This window comes from Brachyhypopomus gauderio, chromosome 19 (assembly GCF_052324685.1).
Source record: "Brachyhypopomus gauderio isolate BG-103 chromosome 19, BGAUD_0.2, whole genome shotgun sequence".
In the NCBI taxonomy this organism is placed as follows: Eukaryota; Metazoa; Chordata; class Actinopteri; order Gymnotiformes; family Hypopomidae; genus Brachyhypopomus; species Brachyhypopomus gauderio.
The window spans coordinates 13298238-13316518 of record NC_135229.1 but is presented as its reverse complement, the minus strand read 5'-3'; the positions used below and the strand labels follow the sequence as shown (position 1 = coordinate 13316518).

General features: G+C 46.5%; 1 protein-coding gene across 1 annotated transcript; it reads right to left on the bottom strand.

Moving 5' to 3' along the window:
• On the bottom strand, positions 1-17930 carry cdh10a (cadherin 10, type 2a (T2-cadherin)). Its single transcript, XM_076981909.1, has 12 exons — positions 17759-17930; positions 13125-13484; positions 9632-9926; positions 5986-6105; positions 5495-5662; positions 5089-5273; positions 4317-4570; positions 3988-4124; positions 3748-3869; positions 2594-2702; positions 1663-1914; positions 1-908 (listed from the first exon to the last, which is right to left on the bottom strand). Exons 2-12 carry the CDS (start codon positions 13341-13343, stop codon positions 418-420), a joined length of 2352 nt encoding a protein of 783 aa, XP_076838024.1. The 5' UTR covers positions 13344-13484; positions 17759-17930; the 3' UTR covers positions 1-417.
• Between the last annotated feature and the right edge of the window lie 351 nt (positions 17931-18281).

Below are 18281 nucleotides of genomic sequence, written 5' to 3'. Positions count from 1 at the left end.
CTTGCAGCATCTCTATGACACTTCGGTATTTGATTTCAGTGTTATCCACAGCTTGGCAACTTAAGTGAGAGAAACATTTTGACACAAGCAAATGAAGCCAAATTGTCCTTGTTGCAGTAGGTCTGTTTTCTGTTTAGCCACACAGACAGCCATCCATTACGCGTCATTCACGTTTGTTTTTGTTTTTGTTTGTTTTTTTCTGCTTGTAAACAAATGGAACGAACATGATCACTAACACTCCTTTCATCAGCACACGATGGCCACGACACTGTCGACGAAGATCCCACCAGATAGCAAAAGTGAAAATCAGAAAGAGTCAGTAGAAAAACAAGCAAAGGGGTAATTGGGTGTGTTTTAATCCTTCTGGAACTGGAGAGTCTCACGCGGGCGTCTCACGCGGGCGTCTCACGCGGGCAGCTAGGTGGCCGTGCCGCTGTCCTTCCCGATGTACATGTCAGCCAGCTTCCTGAACGGCGGCCCCCAGGTGCTGAGGTAATCGTACTCGTGGTCGCCCTCGGCGATCGACGACTCCAGGGAGCTGAGGGAGTCGGCCACCGACCCGCTGCCCTCGTAGGCGTAGGTGGCCAGGGAGTCGTAGGGCGGGGCGGTCGGGTCCGCATCGCTGTCCCGCAGCCGCCCGCCGATGAAGTCCCGCACGTCGGCACACTCGGCCGCCGGCGACGCCCGCCGGTACGGGAACAGCATGTCGGGGATGATGTCCCGTCGCGTTTTGCTACCCTCCACCACCTCCGGGTGGCGCAGCGCTCCGATGTCGAAGGCCTGCGTGTCCTCCTCGCCCCCCCCCTCGTCGTTGTAGCTGACCACGTTGTCCCGCACGTCCTCCTTGGACACGATCAGCGTCTCCTTCCGCCGTTGCCGGCGCAGGGCGGAGAACAGCACCACGATCACTGCAGCAGGAAATCACACGAACACCACACACTTAGGGCCTGTTCCACACAACGCAGGTGCCCTGATAACCAGACAATCAGAGGTGGCAATTCCAGGTTCAGAAAGTAAAAGTCCTCACCAGGATTTTGCTCAGGCTTCCTGGATTGTGTTGATTCCACTCATTTTACCTGGACTGCACTAATTAGAAAATCTAGCAGGCTTGAGCAAAATCCTGGTGAGGACTTTTACTTTCTGAACCTGGAATTGACACCTTTGCAGACAATTATCAATTATCAATAGTAACTTCTCTCTTGCTAGAACATAAAATCACAACATCCTCTATCAGCCGAAACGTTTGTGTTTTCAGACGTTCGCTGGCTGCACCATCCATGTTAGCATGTTAGCACGTTATGCGTTATGTTAGCATGCTATGTTAGCGTGTTAGCATGTTATGTTAGCGTGTTAGCATGTTATGTTAGCGTGTTAGCATGTTATGTTAGCGTGTTATGTTAGCATGTTATGTTAGCATGTTATGTTAGCGTGTTATGTTAGTGTGTTAGCATGTTATGTTAGCATGTTGTGTTAGCGTGTTAGCATGTTATGTTAGCGTGTTAGCATGTTATGTTAGCGTGTTATGTTAGCGTGTTATGTTAGCATGTTATGTTAGCGTGTTATGTTAGCGTGTTATGTTAGCGTGTTATGTTAGCGTGTTAGCATGTTATGTTAGCATGTTATGTTAGCGTGTTAGCGTGCGGTTCTGTGGCGAGTACATACTGAGGAGGATGATGACGCAGAGGAGGATGGCCACCAGCGCCCCTGTGCTGAGCCCCGCGGACATCAGCAGCGCGTCCACGCTGCAGGACCGCATGTTGCCCGTGCTGTCGCAGCCGCACACCCGCACCGTCAGCGTGCTGGTGCTGCTCTGGATGGGGTAGTCGTTGTCCGAGATGACCACGGGCAAGAAGTAGACGCTCACCTCCCGCCTGCTGAAGCCGCTCCTTCGGGTCAGGATCCGGGCGGTGTTGTCTGAGGGTGGAGAGAGAGGGCAGGGCGGGAGAGAGAGAGAGAGGGCGGGGCGGGAGAGAGAGAGAGAGAGAGAGAGAGAGAGAGAGAGAGAGAGAGAGAGAGAGAGAGAGAGCAGGGCGGGAGAGAGAGAGAGAGAGCAGGGCGGGAGAGAGAGAGAGAGAGGGCAGGGTGGGAGAGAGAGAGAGAGAGAGGGCAGGGCGGAGAGAGAGAGGGCAGGGTGGAGAGAGAGAGGGCAGGGTGGAGAGAAAGAGAGAGGGCAGGGCGGAGAGAATGGGCAGGGCGGAGAGAGAGAGGGCAGGGTGGAGATAGAAAGGGCAGGGTGGAGAGAGAGAGGGCAGGGTGGAGAGAGAGAGAGTGGGCAGGGCGGGGGAGAGAGAGGGCAGGGTGGAGATAGAGAGGGCAGGGTGGAGAGAGAGAGAGTGGGCAGGGCGGAGAGAGAGAGGGCAGGGTGGAGATAGAGAGGGCAGGGCGGAGAGAGAGAGAGTGGGCAGGGCGGGGGAGAGAGAGGGCAGGGTGGAGAGAGAGAGAGAGGGCAGGGCGGAGAGAGAGAGAGAGAGAGGGCAGGGCGGAGAGAGAGAAAGAGAGCAGGGCGTGAGCGCTCGGCCGTGGCCCGCCGCCGACCCCGTGAGCGAGGGGGGATCGAGAGCGTACGACGCTCTGAAGATCTAAAGTGATTCACCTTCGTTGTCAAAGATGGAGAAGTTGGGATTGCTGCCACTGAGGCTGAATACAAATTTGTGTCCAATGAGTGGCTCGTCTGTGTCGATGGCGCTGATCGTTTGGATTAACTGGAAACAGAGCAGTAACACACAAAAGCTGAATAAGAACAAATGATTGGACCTTTCCACCTAATGGAAACATTACTAGATACAGAACCTAAGAACTGATATCCATAAAAAATCTGAATTCTTTGTAAATATTGTTTATTCAAACAAGTATGTTTGTTTATTCAAAATTTACCTTGTATTAATGTACTAATACAGCCAAGTGTATGGTCTATGTATTAAGGTTGACACAAAGGTCAGGTTGCTGTTTGGTTCTGGTCACTCAGCACTCTAGCCACGGACCTCACAACACTTGACATCTTGCCCTCACAATAAAAACTAGCATTTTCAGCAATCATATTTTCACAAATTCATGCCGCGATACGGAAGACGTTTGTCACGGTGAGGCGGCCGAGCGTCCACCAGAGGGCGCACGCACTCACATGCACACATACACACACACCCACGATCACAAAACCAGTGCCTAGGTCCCAATCTCCCCAGTACTGACACCTGTAAGTAATCAATGCACACTCTCTTAAGCCCACAGGTCGTGTAGTCCACTGAAAGCGGTTCACGCCTCGCTTCCCGAGACCTGCTCCTTCGCCTCGCGAGTGATTCGGCGACTGACATCCAGTCGTTATTTTGGTTGTCTAGTTCTGTTTGTTGTTACTTTGCAACCTGAGCCTTTTGTTGCTTCTCACACTTACTGTGGAGAATAAAGTTCAATACACAACCCCTGCCTCCGGCCGTTTTTGTTTCCGCGTGACAGCGTTGTCCTTTATTGTCTTGGATTTAGTATTTTATTGCCTTCACCTCTTTGTCTTTGTCTCACAAATCCTTTCCCACATGCATTCACAATCTGTCATCTAACAGTCTATCATTTAATACTTTCTATTATAGTAGTGTCAACAGAGGGAAAACTTGGGGTGTCCCAATATTTTTACATATTTACAAAACCCCATTCGGGTGTCCTATAGTCTATAGTCACGGCCTCTGTGACTTTATAATAATAGAATCGCTCCCACCAAAGTTCTTATGAATGTTCGACGAATCTGATGGTTAGTACCTGTCCAGATTTGACGTTCTCACACACAAATGTCTCGTAAAGCATGGCGAACTCCGGCGCGTTGTCGTTTACGTCCAGGACTTTTATTAAGACAGGAACGCGTCCCCTTTGGTGAGGGTTATCTGAAAACCAGCGGAAACACCAACCTGAAGCCGCAACATTAAAGGTTTACGTGTGTTTCGCAGCATTACTGATGTAATTACTTATGTTACTGTATGTGACCATGTGTTGTGAACTCACTCATTTCACTGGCGAGCACAGAGATATTATGCCAGTTGGACACTTCTCTGTCCAGGGCCTTCAAAGTCATGATGGATCCATTTCTGGGGTCGATGTAGAAGAGTCTGTTGGGATCCGTGTGCTGGTCTATTGCAAACCTACCAAGGGTCATTAGGCTGATGTTACTTTCATATGTGTCAAAATATGTGTATACGTCTGGATTTTATTCTTTAGTGAATACTGCATGTCTGGTGAACCTCAGTTTAGTTAAGATGGTTATGACCTCATATACCTTGTATACCTACCATATACAACTTTGACTTTTTTGCAAAAACCAAGAAGTTCCTTACAGGACGGGGTGATCCGTAATGTCGGGGTCCCAGGCTGTAACCGTGCCGATAACGCTTCCCTTCGGGGTGTCTTCGTTCACCTCGATGATGAACTGTGGCCTGCTGAAGACCGGTGCCTCGTCCTCGTCTTTGACGGTGATCTTCACGATGGCCGTGTCGGAGAACGGTCCCAGGTGCGCAAAGTTGGGGTCCGTGTGCGTATTGGTCGCTTCCACTTTGATGGTGTAAACCCGACGATTCTCGTAATCCAGTTTCTTAAACGCGACAGAGAAGATTTTTAACTGCCGTGGCTGTAGCTCCCCTGGTAGAGTGAGGTGCTAGCATCGTCTACATCATGGCTTTTATCCTAGGTTACCCACATACCTCCCTTCAGATAAAAACTGAATTCTCTCTGGATAAGACTATTAACCAAACGTTGTTATAGATGGTAGAATAGATGTGATGTGTGATCTCAGGGCCTCCATTAAAAAAATATTTAAATCTGCCTTGAAGTCTTCGAAAACAAATTCCATTTGCCCTAATTAATGCACCTCTAAAGTCTCCAGAGCACAGGGGGAAAATGTTGGAAGTTGTATTACTTTGTCTCATTACTTTTAATGAACTGGATGCTGTAAATAGCTTTGCACTCCTGTTTGAGTTAGACATCACAACAACTAAAGGCACTGTGGCCGATCACAGGGCTGCTGTCTTCACCCTGGAGAACATCTTAATGGTTCTCATGTAATGATGGAGTAAACGGCCACGTAAAACGTTGGTCAGTTTTATCTTTTACCTTCCTGACCAGAATGATGCCCGTCTGCCGATCATCTGTGACGATGTCGAACGAGTCCTTCCCGTCGCCGTCGACGATCCTGTACTTCATCTCAGCGTTGGCACCTTCGTCTCCATCGTTGGCTTTGAGCTCACCCACTGGTTTGCCGATTTCCGCTGACTCAGACGCGCTCATCTGGTACGAACCTTTAAGATGAGAAGATTTCATTGGTTCCCAGCAACATGTCGTACCACGTCCCTACGTAAAGAGCTGGACGACGTTGTTATTACATGACCCGAACTCAATATGTTGAAATTGAACCCATCATTCAAAATATGTATTCACCGTCAGTTTATTACTCGTACACGTCTATGTACGGCTATTAAATTAATCCCAGTCAATGAAAAATGATGCGTCTGTAACTTACTGAATGCAAACCGTGGGGGGCTGTCATTAATGTCTGTAAGGGTCACGTTGACCATAGTGGTTCCGGAGAGACCTCCCATCTGGCCTGCCATGTCCTTTGCCTGGATCACTACCTGGTAGTCTCTCCGGACCTCCCGGTCCATGTTGGACAGGGCTATCCTCACGATCCCTGCACACAAGAAAACACAGATAAGGATCAATGCACGTAATCGTAGACTCATACGCTCATAGTCCTCAGAAAAGCTCACGATTCCACAGGGGCTGTGGGGGGGGGGGGGGGTTAGGCGGGCTGGCATGACTCCCACAGGGCAATAACATAACTGACATAAGTGACATCGCTGACATTACAGGAACACAGTGTGGTACTGAAGCTCTTACTTTTGTATGTAAATGAGTTTATGACATGCTGAGATCCGTTGCCTTTTTGGCCAGGGCCCCATAAATCTGGGAAACACACAATAACACGAGCTTCTCCGTGTCTGGAGGACCCACCTGTCTCGGGCTCCACTGAGAAGTACGGCTGACCCTGCAGGATGCTGTACACCAGCTTGGCGCTATTCCCGTACGAGGCGTCATCAGCGTCGGTAGCGTTGACCTCTATCACGAAGGTTCCTGTGAGGACAGGAGACGTCGCACCAGCACACAGGTCACGTCTTAGTCACGCTGACAAACCTTTACTTACCAGTTACACATGCCCATGGCAAACTTTAAATGTTACCAAATGTGGTCTTATTTGAAATTACATAACCTTTAAAAGAAGGGAGAAGGCTATACCAAGGGGGGAGGGGGAGGGGGGTGAGTAAACAAGAACAAAAAGAAAAACAATCATAAAAACTAAGAATTTAGCAAATATGTCTGCAGGCATATATACAATTCAATAATAATGCAAAATAAAAATGACTATTATAGTACTATTATTATAGTAATAGACAATATTACTATCGCTATCAATGCTGTTGTTATTGTCTGAGAGAAAAGGCCACAGCCCATGGTACATTTAACTTTTCTACTCTGAATGCGCACTACCCTAGATTACTACCCTACTACCCCCACTACCCATGGTTACTACCCTACTACCCCCACTACCCTAGGTTACTATCCTACTACCTTCACTACCCTAGGTTACTACCCTACTACCCCCACTACCCTTGGTTACTACCCTACTACCCCCACTACCCATGGTTACTACCCTACTACCCCCACTAACCCCACTACCCTACTACCCCCACTAGCTTAGGTTACTATCCTACTACCCCCACTACCCATGGTTACTACCCTACTACCCCCACAACCCTTGGTTACTACCCTACTACCCCCACTACCCTTGGTTACTACCCTCCTACCCCCACTACCCTAGGTTACTACCCTACTACCCCCACTACCCTAGATTACTACCCTACTACCCCCACTACCCTAGGTTACTACCCTACTACCCCCACTACCCTAGGTTACTACCCTACTATCCCCACTACCCTAGATTACTACCCTACTACCCCCACTACCCATGGTTACTACCCTACTACCCCCACTACCCTAGGTTACTATCCTACTACCTTCACTACCCTAGGTTACTACCCTACTACCCCCACTACCCTAGATTACTACCCTACTACCCCCACTACCCTTGGTTACTACCCTACTACCCCCACTACCCTTGGTTACTACCCTCCTACCCAGAGTTGTATAATCGAGTTCAGAAAGTAAAAGTCCTCACCAGGATTTTGCTCAGGCTTCCTGGATTGTGTTGATTCCACTAATTTTACCTGGATTGCACTAATTAGAAATCTAGCTAGCTTGAGCAAAATCCTGGTGAGGAATTTTACTTTCTGAACCTGGATTATACAACTCTGCTCCTACCCCCACGACCCTTGGTTACTACCCTACTACCCCCACTACCCTAGATTACTACCCTACTACCCCCACGACCTTAGGTTACTACCCTACTACCCCCACTATCCATGGTTACTACCCTACTACCCCCACTATCGTAGGTTAATGATACATGCACTGCAATTCAGTAGTGGATAGCAGTCCAGACAAGTTCCACTGTGGTAGTGCTATTCTGTTTGGGTGAGAGTCCTTCCCAAAATTGGCCAGACTGGTATCAGCAAAGCTCGTCAGATTATTAATCTAAAGATAAAGACACCAAGCAAACTGCTCCTGTGTTTTGGGGATTAGAACCCCCAGAGTTGTTGTCACATTACACACGACAGTGCAGCTCTTGAAAACACACACGCTGCGCTGTATTACTCTGAGGAATCTGAACACGGCTGAGTCACATGTCAGAGTCACTGCCAAGACTCTGCTTCTGATTCTGTGACACTGGGGTGATAAAGAAGGAATTAAAATTAGATGTAAAGTAGAAAATGTGATAAGACATGCAAATGGAATCGTCTCTGTCTAATACAGTTCATAGGGGCTCAGAAGAGGCCGATGCACTTACAGGGGTTTTAATTCACCCATAAATTTACATGCATACATAAAATTAAGTGGTGAGATTTTTTAGCAACTTCACAAGCATCAAATGAATTGCAATTTACTATTAGTAGAAAGTACTGGAGCACTTTATATACGGTGAGCTTGTCCTGCTTTGTCAGCATTTTTTACTGGTGGGACTTTTGTAATAGTCCCATTACCGTTGAGGTAAGTTAAGAAACATTTTACATTTTGTTTTACTGCTATTCACCTACATTATGACACCAGGATCCACTTACATGTCAGAGCCCATCAACAATGCAATCGATGCTTCCAACATTCATGACTACCTCACAATGGTCCTCATGAAACCATGACAAACCTCCCAACGGACATAACGACACCCACGTGGCCTCTGTAGTCTGATTATGACATTAGATACTGTGCTTAACATTCAGTACGTAAAAAGCAGCCTCAATCACACCTGTTCATCTTAAATGCCTCAAAAAACTTCCAATTCTCTATACCTTTTCACTCAAATCTCATAATTTTACTTCTCAAGTCGGATATCTCCAACACCTTCGCATTTTGACTTGAACGGGTCGCTCCTGTTAACAACGGCATTCGACCAGCTCAGATTAAGAATGGCCGTCATTATCCAATCCCCAAAAAAGAAAGAAAAAAAATGGTGACTCAAACTCTGTTGCCAAGCAAGGAATTAAAAATAGCCATACTGCCCTTTGTGCCTCATAAACCGTGAAAGCTGCTCAGATATGTCTACCACCTGTGGGTGAAGCACATAAACAAACATTTTGATCTCCTGGACGCTCTGCTTGCCAGTACCAGTGTTTTTCTTTATTTAATTTTGCTTTTCCCACTTTTGAATTGTGGCCTTCCAAGCGTTCATGGGTTCGGTCGTGGCTGACAGCTACTCTCCCTTGGTGCGCTTCACTTCTTTGGCACAATGGAGCCCCGTCATGCCGTCAGCAGATTAAAGACACTAAACAACTGGCACGAAATTCCATCTGAGAAAACATTAGTCAACTAACTGACTGGATCCAGAAAGGGTAAAATGTTCAGTTCCCATCCCAGTGTTTTGGGTTTTACGACTGCCATTTCCAAAGCAGAGCTGGCACAAACGCATCACAAAGGTCATTGTCTACAACCCCAAAACACCCATTCATACATTAACAAATTATTAATGAAGGACTAAGACTCTCTCTGTGAGCTGCAGACACTATTTTGACACCTGAAAAGTGAACCCAAGGCACAGGCTTCTAAACAAAACTGCTTGTAGAGGGTAAAGATTGCATAACAAAATAGGGTTAATACTACCTTTGTTTCCCTGTATGACAATATGATTTATTCTCAATTAAACAACCCAGGTATAGATACGCTGAGGAAACACCACATGCTCACCGGCTGGAGTGTAGAGGGTAAAATTGGCCGTGAAACTCAAGCGTTACACTTTAGCTCCAAAGCTACACTCAGTGGTATTTCTCATGCTCCAAAGGGCTTGTCAAAAAAGATAAAAGTCTCGGAAACCAGAGGCACCGAGCCATCGAGCCATCCTTGACCTTAAAAGCCGGGATGACAGAATCTCAGACACTGCTCCCAAGAGTAATCAATTGTGACATCAAAAAAACAAAAATGAAGAGGAAGAGGAGGAAGAAGAAAGCAAGCAAACAACAAATAAGCGGAAAGGCGACACAAACTCCCTCACCGACGTCAGACATTTCAGGTACGCTAGCCGTGTAGACGTCCCTGGTAAATTTCGGCTCGTTGTCGTTGATGTCGTGGATCTTGACGATGAACTCGGTGGCAGGCTCCAGGGGCAGGCCCGTGTACTTGTTGAAGGCCTGAGCTTGCAGGGTGTACGACGCCTTCTCCTCACGGTCCAGCCTCTGCGTGGCATGGAGATCGCCCGACTTCTCGTCGATGCGGAAGATGGTACCTGCACCCTCTCCGGAGAGGACGTACCTGGCCGAGCCGTCCCCTCTGTCCTTATCTGAGCGGAGCTGGACAAGGAGAAAGAATGAACGTTAAATTGATGTTCTGCTGTTTCTCATAGTCCGATGGACCCTCAACTATGGCCGGGTGAGGCCGTGTCGTTCAGTGGATTATAGTTTATGAGGAAAAGCTTTTAGAAAGGAAACTCTCAATAGCAGATAACAAGCAGCTCTGCGGTTTCACAACACATATTTTCAGAATGTGTTTAATTAAATACTAATAATGCTTTTAGCCCTCTTTGATTCTCTCTCTCTCTCTCTTTCTCTCTCTGTTTTTAAGCTGCATTGCTATAGGTAATTCCATCGAAAAATAAATAAATAACAATGATAAGTGGTTTCTGGTCCTTAATGTGAATCCCAGCTGCTGTCTTTCTCAGTATTCTATTATACATATTGCATTCATTAGAAAAAGCTCTCCGCCCATCCAGCAATGAGTCTACATTTCATACGTCCTATCTAGAGCGCATGAAGTCCATGTCCACCGTGGAATGTCCCGGCACAGGAGGGACAGCTAACAGTACATGTAACACCTCTCCACGTTTGCCAAGAGGACCTGTCTGTTTGCATCACCTGAAACAGGTTCAGCCTCCAGCACCAACACCACCACGCTGTCTGCTGAAGCTCGCCTGCGTTTCCATTCATGTGTGCTGCTCATGACGGCTGGCCAGGACACACTTGTTGCCCAAACGCCCCCTCTATTTTTTGACAGTTTTTACTAGCTTACTTTTCTATATTTATAAAGCCACCTGTGCCCTAATAGTTCAGTCAATAAGCAGTTGAATTAATTGATTAAGGAAACACACCTGGATTTGTATCGAGATCAATAAAGCAGAAATCCCAGATTATTTTTCTCCTCTCCAGGTAAAGATTCTTACAAACGTGAAATATGGAAGCTTTGACATGCGAAAAATGGAATTTGATAGTATTACGTTTCTACATGGAAAACCAAAAATGCTTGTCCGTTTATTCCTCGGCTGAATACCAATATGTTTCTGTCAAAACGTAATGCGCTGGAATACAGCTAACAAACCATGAAAGTCCTTGAGCAGTCGGGCCCCAAATTAGAGGCATTCCAGACACAAAGAGCATGAATTATGTTCCAAGGTCAAAATCATGAGGGAAAATTGCAGGCCCAGGAAGACTAACCCAGGAAGCAGCTCAGCTTACACCTCCTTGACCCAGTAAAGTAATAAGAAAAAAACTTAGCATGTTTTGTTTATTTATAGGCCACTTGCAAGCAATAAAACAAACAGAATTAAGATCAGTTAGGGCTCTACTTTGAGCTGTTCAAAATGATAACATGTCTCCCTTTCTGATAAATGATCCATTTTCCTGTGAATAACTAAACAGGCCTGGAGTCACACTAGAGGACGCAACCCGCCCTAGTTTCTTAGGAGGGGATGTCTGAGCATCTGTCTGATATGCCAGCTTTCACACACAGCTAGAGCATGCTCAACCAAGCATCTCAAGATATCATCACAGGTAGCACTTATCTTCTGACGGCCATTCTGAAAAACGGAAGCTATTAACTTCTCTTCAAAACGTTCATCTGCCAGTTCCAGGGAGCACATAGATGGACGTGGACGGACATGACATTGGACGTGACATCTCCGGGTAGCACATAACGAGGAGGCACTGGGAACTGGAACCTTCCCCAAGGAAAACCTCTCATCCCTAGTTTTAAAAGGCCTTTTATGTTTTAAGAGCTTATTAACTTATTAACAAGATCTGCAAGAACTGGGTTTTGCCCTCTAATGAAATGCTCCTGTGATACGTGAGAAATGGTATTACCGTAGGGAGAGAGACCCCAGCTGTTATAGATTTGATCATTCTATTTATGGATATAATGGACATATTTTGCCTAGCCCATTTCTGTGAAAGGCAGCAACAGCGGATGCAAATTTGAACATATAGTTGCACTGACTGGTTACCGAGTTGCACAATGTGCTAATGAAGATTCGTGTGGTTATTCTTAGAAACAGCCAATGGCTAGCCTAGCTTGGCCTAATTACTAACCAGCTGTCCGGTGTGATCCATCGACTCGCTCAACAAAGTCCCTCACCATGAATCACACGCCAAACAACACCAGCAGTCATTAGTGGGTGACTAACTGGGCCTTGTAGCTTTAGTGAGAAGGGAGTACTGGTGTGATATCATGTGGTGATGTAGCTGATGCTAAGGTCAAACGAGAGTTGTGGACTAAATTATTCCTTTGAAATGTAGTGCCACATTGGCGGAGTAGGACTTTCAGAGATCCTTTCAGAAGAGCGGTGAGCTGGATGAGTCGCCGTTTGATTGGCGTTTCCAACGCCTGCCGAACTCTGTGGCCTCCGTGGCAGTGGAAAAAGAGACTATTAATGGGAGCACTGTGAGCTACGCCTCACGATCAGGACCTGGTTTGAGCGGGAAGGGCGGCCGGTGCTGTTGGGTTGTTCTGTTGCGGTGAGCGTAGCATAAATTTGGCATGTTTCTGAATCGCAGCTTTGATGAATTGCGCCGCCCGCCCTCTGACTGCCCCCACCTTCACACCGCCGCCGCAGTTGGGTAGGAAGTCAATGGACGAAAAAGAGAGAGGGAGAAAGAGGGGGAGAGAGACGGAGAGAGAGACGGAGAGAGGGCGAGAGAGAGGGAGTGAGAAAATGAAATAGCCTGTAATTGTCAATTCTTGTCAGGTCCCTAGTGAGCCACTTTGTCCTAGAAATGAGAACAGTAAAACCAGCCGCAAAGCTGGGTACAAAAACACCACCCCCTACACCACCCCCTGCCACTTGCCCCCATCTTCTCTCTCTCTCTCTCTCTCTCTCTCTCTCATTTCTGAATATTCATGCATCAGTGAGTGTGTAATTCACATTTTCGAGGCTTTATATATATATTTTTTTCCTTTGATAATGGCATCAGGTATTTTCAAAGTGCCTGCCATGCATTCATATTCAAATATTATGTCATGCCACATAAACCTCAAAGAGAACCAAAGAGAACTTTTCATTTCTTCACATCCACCCCTCCTCCCCCAACAAACCACATACCCACCCCTCCACCCCCAACAAACCACATACCCACCCCTCCTCCCCCAACAAACCACATACCCACCCCTCCTCCCCCAACAAACCACATACCCACCCCTCCTCCCCCCCACACACACACGGCCGAGAGGGCTTGTTTGCAAGACAAGACGAGTCGATTGCCGGAGCCATGGAGGCCTCTTACCTTGCCTACGTACTGATTGCTGTTGCCCATATACTCCTCCGACAGGAAGAACTGTCTCCACATCCAGTCTCGTTTGGACCGCTGCAGAACCCTCCCCTCCCCCTGCAGAGTCTGACTGAGCGGCCGGGCCGGGCCCGTCCAGCTCCGGACCGCCACCATGACGGGCGAGCTCAGGGGGAGGAGGCAGAGCAGCAGAAAGAGCCAGGAAGAGTGAACCATCACTCGTCTGTTTCCGATTGGTCCTCGAGACGGGCACAACTCCAGATGAATAATCTAATACTGAAGGTACTGAATAGTAAATGATGTAAACGGTTGGATCAGCAACTCTGCCATCGTGGACTTTGGTCTTCCTCTGATTCCCTGCAAAATAAAAAAAATAAGAAAAGTTTCTTTGGGGGTACAGCCATAGCAAGTCCTCTCAAACAGAGAAATTCAATTCAGTGCTATGCCATCACTTTGATATGAAATAAAATATTAACATCTCATTTTTGTGCCATGTATTCCATCAGAGATGATCATGTGATGTGCCCAGAGGTCCATAAAACCACTTTATGAGAGTTACCATCCCACTGTGTTAGTGGTGATCATCCTGTTTTTGCACTCATTTAGTTATTTGCAACTCAAAATAGCATGACATCGCAATTTGACCACAAACCAAAACCGCAGTAAATCAAAGCAAGGTTTACAAGCCACCTGGTGCAGTCTGTCTTCATAATATTGGACATCTTCACCAGTAGGGCCTCACCAATAATATCGTAAACTTTATTACATGAAAGATGCGTGTAAATAGCATCATTTTAATAGCATACCGACATATTTGGTGAGTAGCTGTCAGCATTCACTCTGAACCAAGCTTGCCCCCAAGTCAGAAAACAGGATGCGATTGCACAACTCGACCAAATCATGGTGAAATGTATTGCAATCCAACACCTTTGATATCAGATAAAAATACAGTGCAACATTACCCATTATATACAGATGACACCTGTAGTGTGTCCAGTCAACAGGCATAGGTTTGGATGTCCCTGTCCTGCAAATGATCCAAGAGTGAGTTTTAACTACGGAGTGAGTGTAGCGTATCTATTTGTTTGTTTGTTTGTTTGTTTACTGGGCTGTTCCTCGCCCCTCACGTGAGATCTTCTTCACAGGAGGCGCTAACAATGACTAATCCGCGAAAACAAGGGTGCAGCTCAATAAAACCACGAGACTAATCTTGTTCGTAGTGCCACACACCCCAGCCCGCTCCCCAATGTCAAATCTGTTTCCGCTCGCTAGTTTTTCATCTGCGGATTAAGCTGCGCAAGGCGAGGCTCAGGTGCGTAAATGCACCAGTGTGTGTACAAAGGCGCTCGTATAACTAACCGAATCGATACAGTTGACTTTGAATTGTGTAACAACGTGTCTAGGATTCAAATCCCCTTCACGGTGAAGACCGACAGCACGACCTCCTCTCTCATGTGGTCATTACCTGTAGGAGCAGCGTGGTGTGTGTTTGTTTCTCGGGTTTTAGACGAGATCTCTGTGTGAGATGGAGATCTCTGCTCCGCACTGATGGAGATCTCTCTCCTCACTTTCACCTTAACGTGGTTTACCTGCATCTCCTCAGGCACCACGGGGTAAGGGTTTTAAAACCAAGAAAACGTCGCCCAAGACTTCAAAGCAAAACTATTTAGAGACTGTAAGACCAGCAAGTAACAATATGTGCGTTTCTACCAAAAACAGCAGCGTCTAATGTGCCGTGGGTTGAACCTTCAGGCCGTTTGATGCTGTCTCAAAACACTTTTCATGTCCGTTTGTAGCAACTACCAGCTGCCCGTTTTCCAACAATGAGCGCAAACTGTGCCTTTTGTAAAGCAAATGTATCTATTTGCAAAGATTTCCAATAGCAGGGAAGTTCAGAACGTGACTGTTTCGGTTAAACTGAAGCATGAAATAATAAAGCCCCAGAAATTAGACTGAAATTGCTTTTCTAATTGAAAGGCCTAGCAGTCATCTAATGGCTTTCTACGGAGTGAAAGTGCTTTAAACGGCTGCTTGTATAAATGTTCTTCAAATGCAAAATACGGCTCAATACAGTTAACTCTCCTGTTAATCTCGTCTAGGCCTCAGGCATGTGAGAAACCCAAGTCCCTTTTGTAACAATTAAACCTCTTTGATTATTATTATGATTGAATGTTCTAATTAGGACTATAATTTCCATGGGTGTCATTAGTATGGTGGATATTAGTCGTGAATGCGCAGTGAATATAGAGCAGACTGTATATTTGCTTCAGAAAAAGAGTCAGTATGAACCAGTGATGTGCTCACTAACCCATCACCTGACGATTCGCTATACTCACTGCAAACATACTAGGATTTCTTCATTCAAATACCAAATGCAACGTACCATAACCTATCAAAACCTTGCCCTCCCCAACAGCAGAAAGGGAATAAGCCGCTGCAAATGGAAAAATTCTGGCTGGTATTTCAGCTACTTTACAGCTTTCACGAAGCTAAATTCATTCGCGTCTTCGGGTTGTTGGGCAGCAAGGATGCCATGAGCATAGTGGCCACTTGGTGGAGCCCGAGAGCTTCTCCAAAGCGCCAGCCCACCCGTGTCTCGTGCTGGACAGTTTTCCCAGCCGCTGCTGTCTCGCCTGTAATATTAATGCTCCTGTCTTCTTTGTTTTGAAACTTTGATACAGATCAAAAATGCTGCATGTTGATTGCCTGCCCTCAGGACTAGGCTTTGATATGGCCAGGTTCGCCCAATCTAGCTTATTAGACATAGCATATTCCCTGATTTTATTGGGCTGTGTGGTTTTAATGAAACCAGTGAGTTTTTAAAGTTTTTTTTTTTTCAAGGAGGTATTTTCTCATTAAATCAATCACATGTTTTCTCCTAAAATAAGGTTCAGAGCCTCATCAGGGTGCTCAGAATTTACCCGTGGACTCAGAAGACCTTTCTGAAGATCTCCATGATTACTCTGTTGTATTATGTTCATGGACTCTTAGAGGAGACCTAACAGTTTTCCTGTTGGGCAGAGTAACCGAGCATAATGAATCATTCTGCGATGGACGGTTGTTTCCTACGTGCGGTCTCGTTTCTCAATTAGCAGCTGAGTGGGCAGGAAAGCTTCTGAAATGTATCCCACCAGCGTAGCTTGGAATGAAAACGTTAATATCGTTACATCGTTTCCAAAGAAATAAATTGATTGTCTCTGACTTTTATCTCATTATGAGACAAATTGCATTCACTGTGATCCTTCTCTTCATAAGAAAGCAAGTGAGAGAGTCACAGAGAGAGAGAGTGAGAGAGAGAGAGAATACTATCCAGAATCAAAGTACAAGTGACTTTGTCTCATGATTCATCTCCGTGTTGAAAGGCAATTATACATGTGACACTGGCTAGGAAGAAATGTGCACTTTAATTTGTGCGGAACAGTCACGCCATTATGGCTTTGGCTCAGATGTATAAATCAGAGTCAGGACACAGTGGAATGAGGCAGGCTTCACAGCTCGCTGGCAGAGACGCACCCAGAACATCTAACGGCAGAATAAAACATCAAATCGAGTAAACAGCACCCAAAATAACCAGGAGCGTTTACACGCGGGGTGTCGGAGAGTGACCACTTCAACAGAATGCAGATTTCAAAGGGGACTAGATTGAGTGTGTGCCAATAGCCGAGGAACCCTTTATTGGGTGGCATTGCACGCAGCAGCCATTTATTTATTGGCAGTCTTTGAATTCCACGTTCGAACAAAGTCGTGCGGAGCCCGAGGAGCCTGACCTGGAGCTGGAAATGCCCAGGCGCTCTTGAAGAACGTTCCGGCGTGTGTAGCAGGAAGCATCCGGCAACCGCGCGTTCACCGCTAACAGTTTGGAGAGCTTATCTCGGTATTCGTGTGTTGTGCGATTAGACGGCAGGTTCAGGCTCACGAAACAGCGGCTGACTCATCAAAGCATTCTGCCCCCCCCACCACCACCACCCCACCACCACCCCCCCCTTCCCCCAAAGGCTAATGTCACCAACGGAAACCTCTGAGCAGTGAGAGGACTTTACACTCAACACATGGAGGGATGGATGGCACTCTGGACTATTCAATAAGGACGTTGGGAAGAACATTTTCTTCACCAGTTTCTTCCTGTAGTTTAAGGATATCAATATTCACAACCTCTCGCAATATACGCGACCTGTCAAATGCATGCCAGGCTGCTTTAATGCTCGCGGTTTCATCATGTGGCTTATCAAGCCTAACTTCTGTTAACAGTTCATGAAAGTTTCCTTTTTGACATTCATAATTAAATATAGAGGACGAAAATTTAGAAGCAGAGAATTAGCTTTATCGGTCTTATCACGGTAGCAACATTGACACCGAATATGAACCTCCCTAAACAGACATCACTTGTATGAAGATGAATAAATTAGCAGGTATTTGCATATTAAAATATGTGCCTAATCAGGTTATATATTCACAGTTGGAGGGGTCGGTCTGTTGTCGGGTCTATTTGAACCCAGTTGCCAGAATGAAAGACATGCAATCAATGCGATATGAAATATCACAATATGCAAAAAGGTTTGGCTTTATGTATAGATGAGCTCAGGAACGTGGAGCTGCTAGCTGAAGTGTAGGGCATAGTGAAAGGTTCTTACCTTAGAAAAAGATTCCCTTGGTCTTTTGAGTGTATGTCATTCTCATTGAAGTACGACACTGGCTTCAGTCTTTGCCTCTTGGCAGTCCTCAGATTCCAAGACTAGCTACAGTTGTGTGTGAGTCTCCAGCTGCACGAATCTCTCTCTCTCTCTCTCTCTCTCTCTGGCTCGCTCTCCGTCTTTCTGCCTGTCCCTCACTTTCTCTCCCTCCCTCCCTCTCTCTCTCTCCCTCTCCCTCCTTCTCCCTCTCTCTCCCTCACTCTATCCCTTTTCTCTTCCTTTGCTAGACAAGGATGCAGTTTGCGGAGGGGGGTAGCTTCTGATTGGTTACCATTCATAAGGCTATGATAGGGCGGGGGGGGGGGGTGGTTTGCGAGGGGGGGGGGAATGTGGAAAAGAGAGCAGTGTTGGCAGCTGACTGAGGCATTGAAATCAGGACAGTGGGTATAGGCAGCAGGAATAATGATTTGAAATCAGGACAGTGGGTTTGGGCAGCAGGAATAATGATTTGAAATCAGGACAG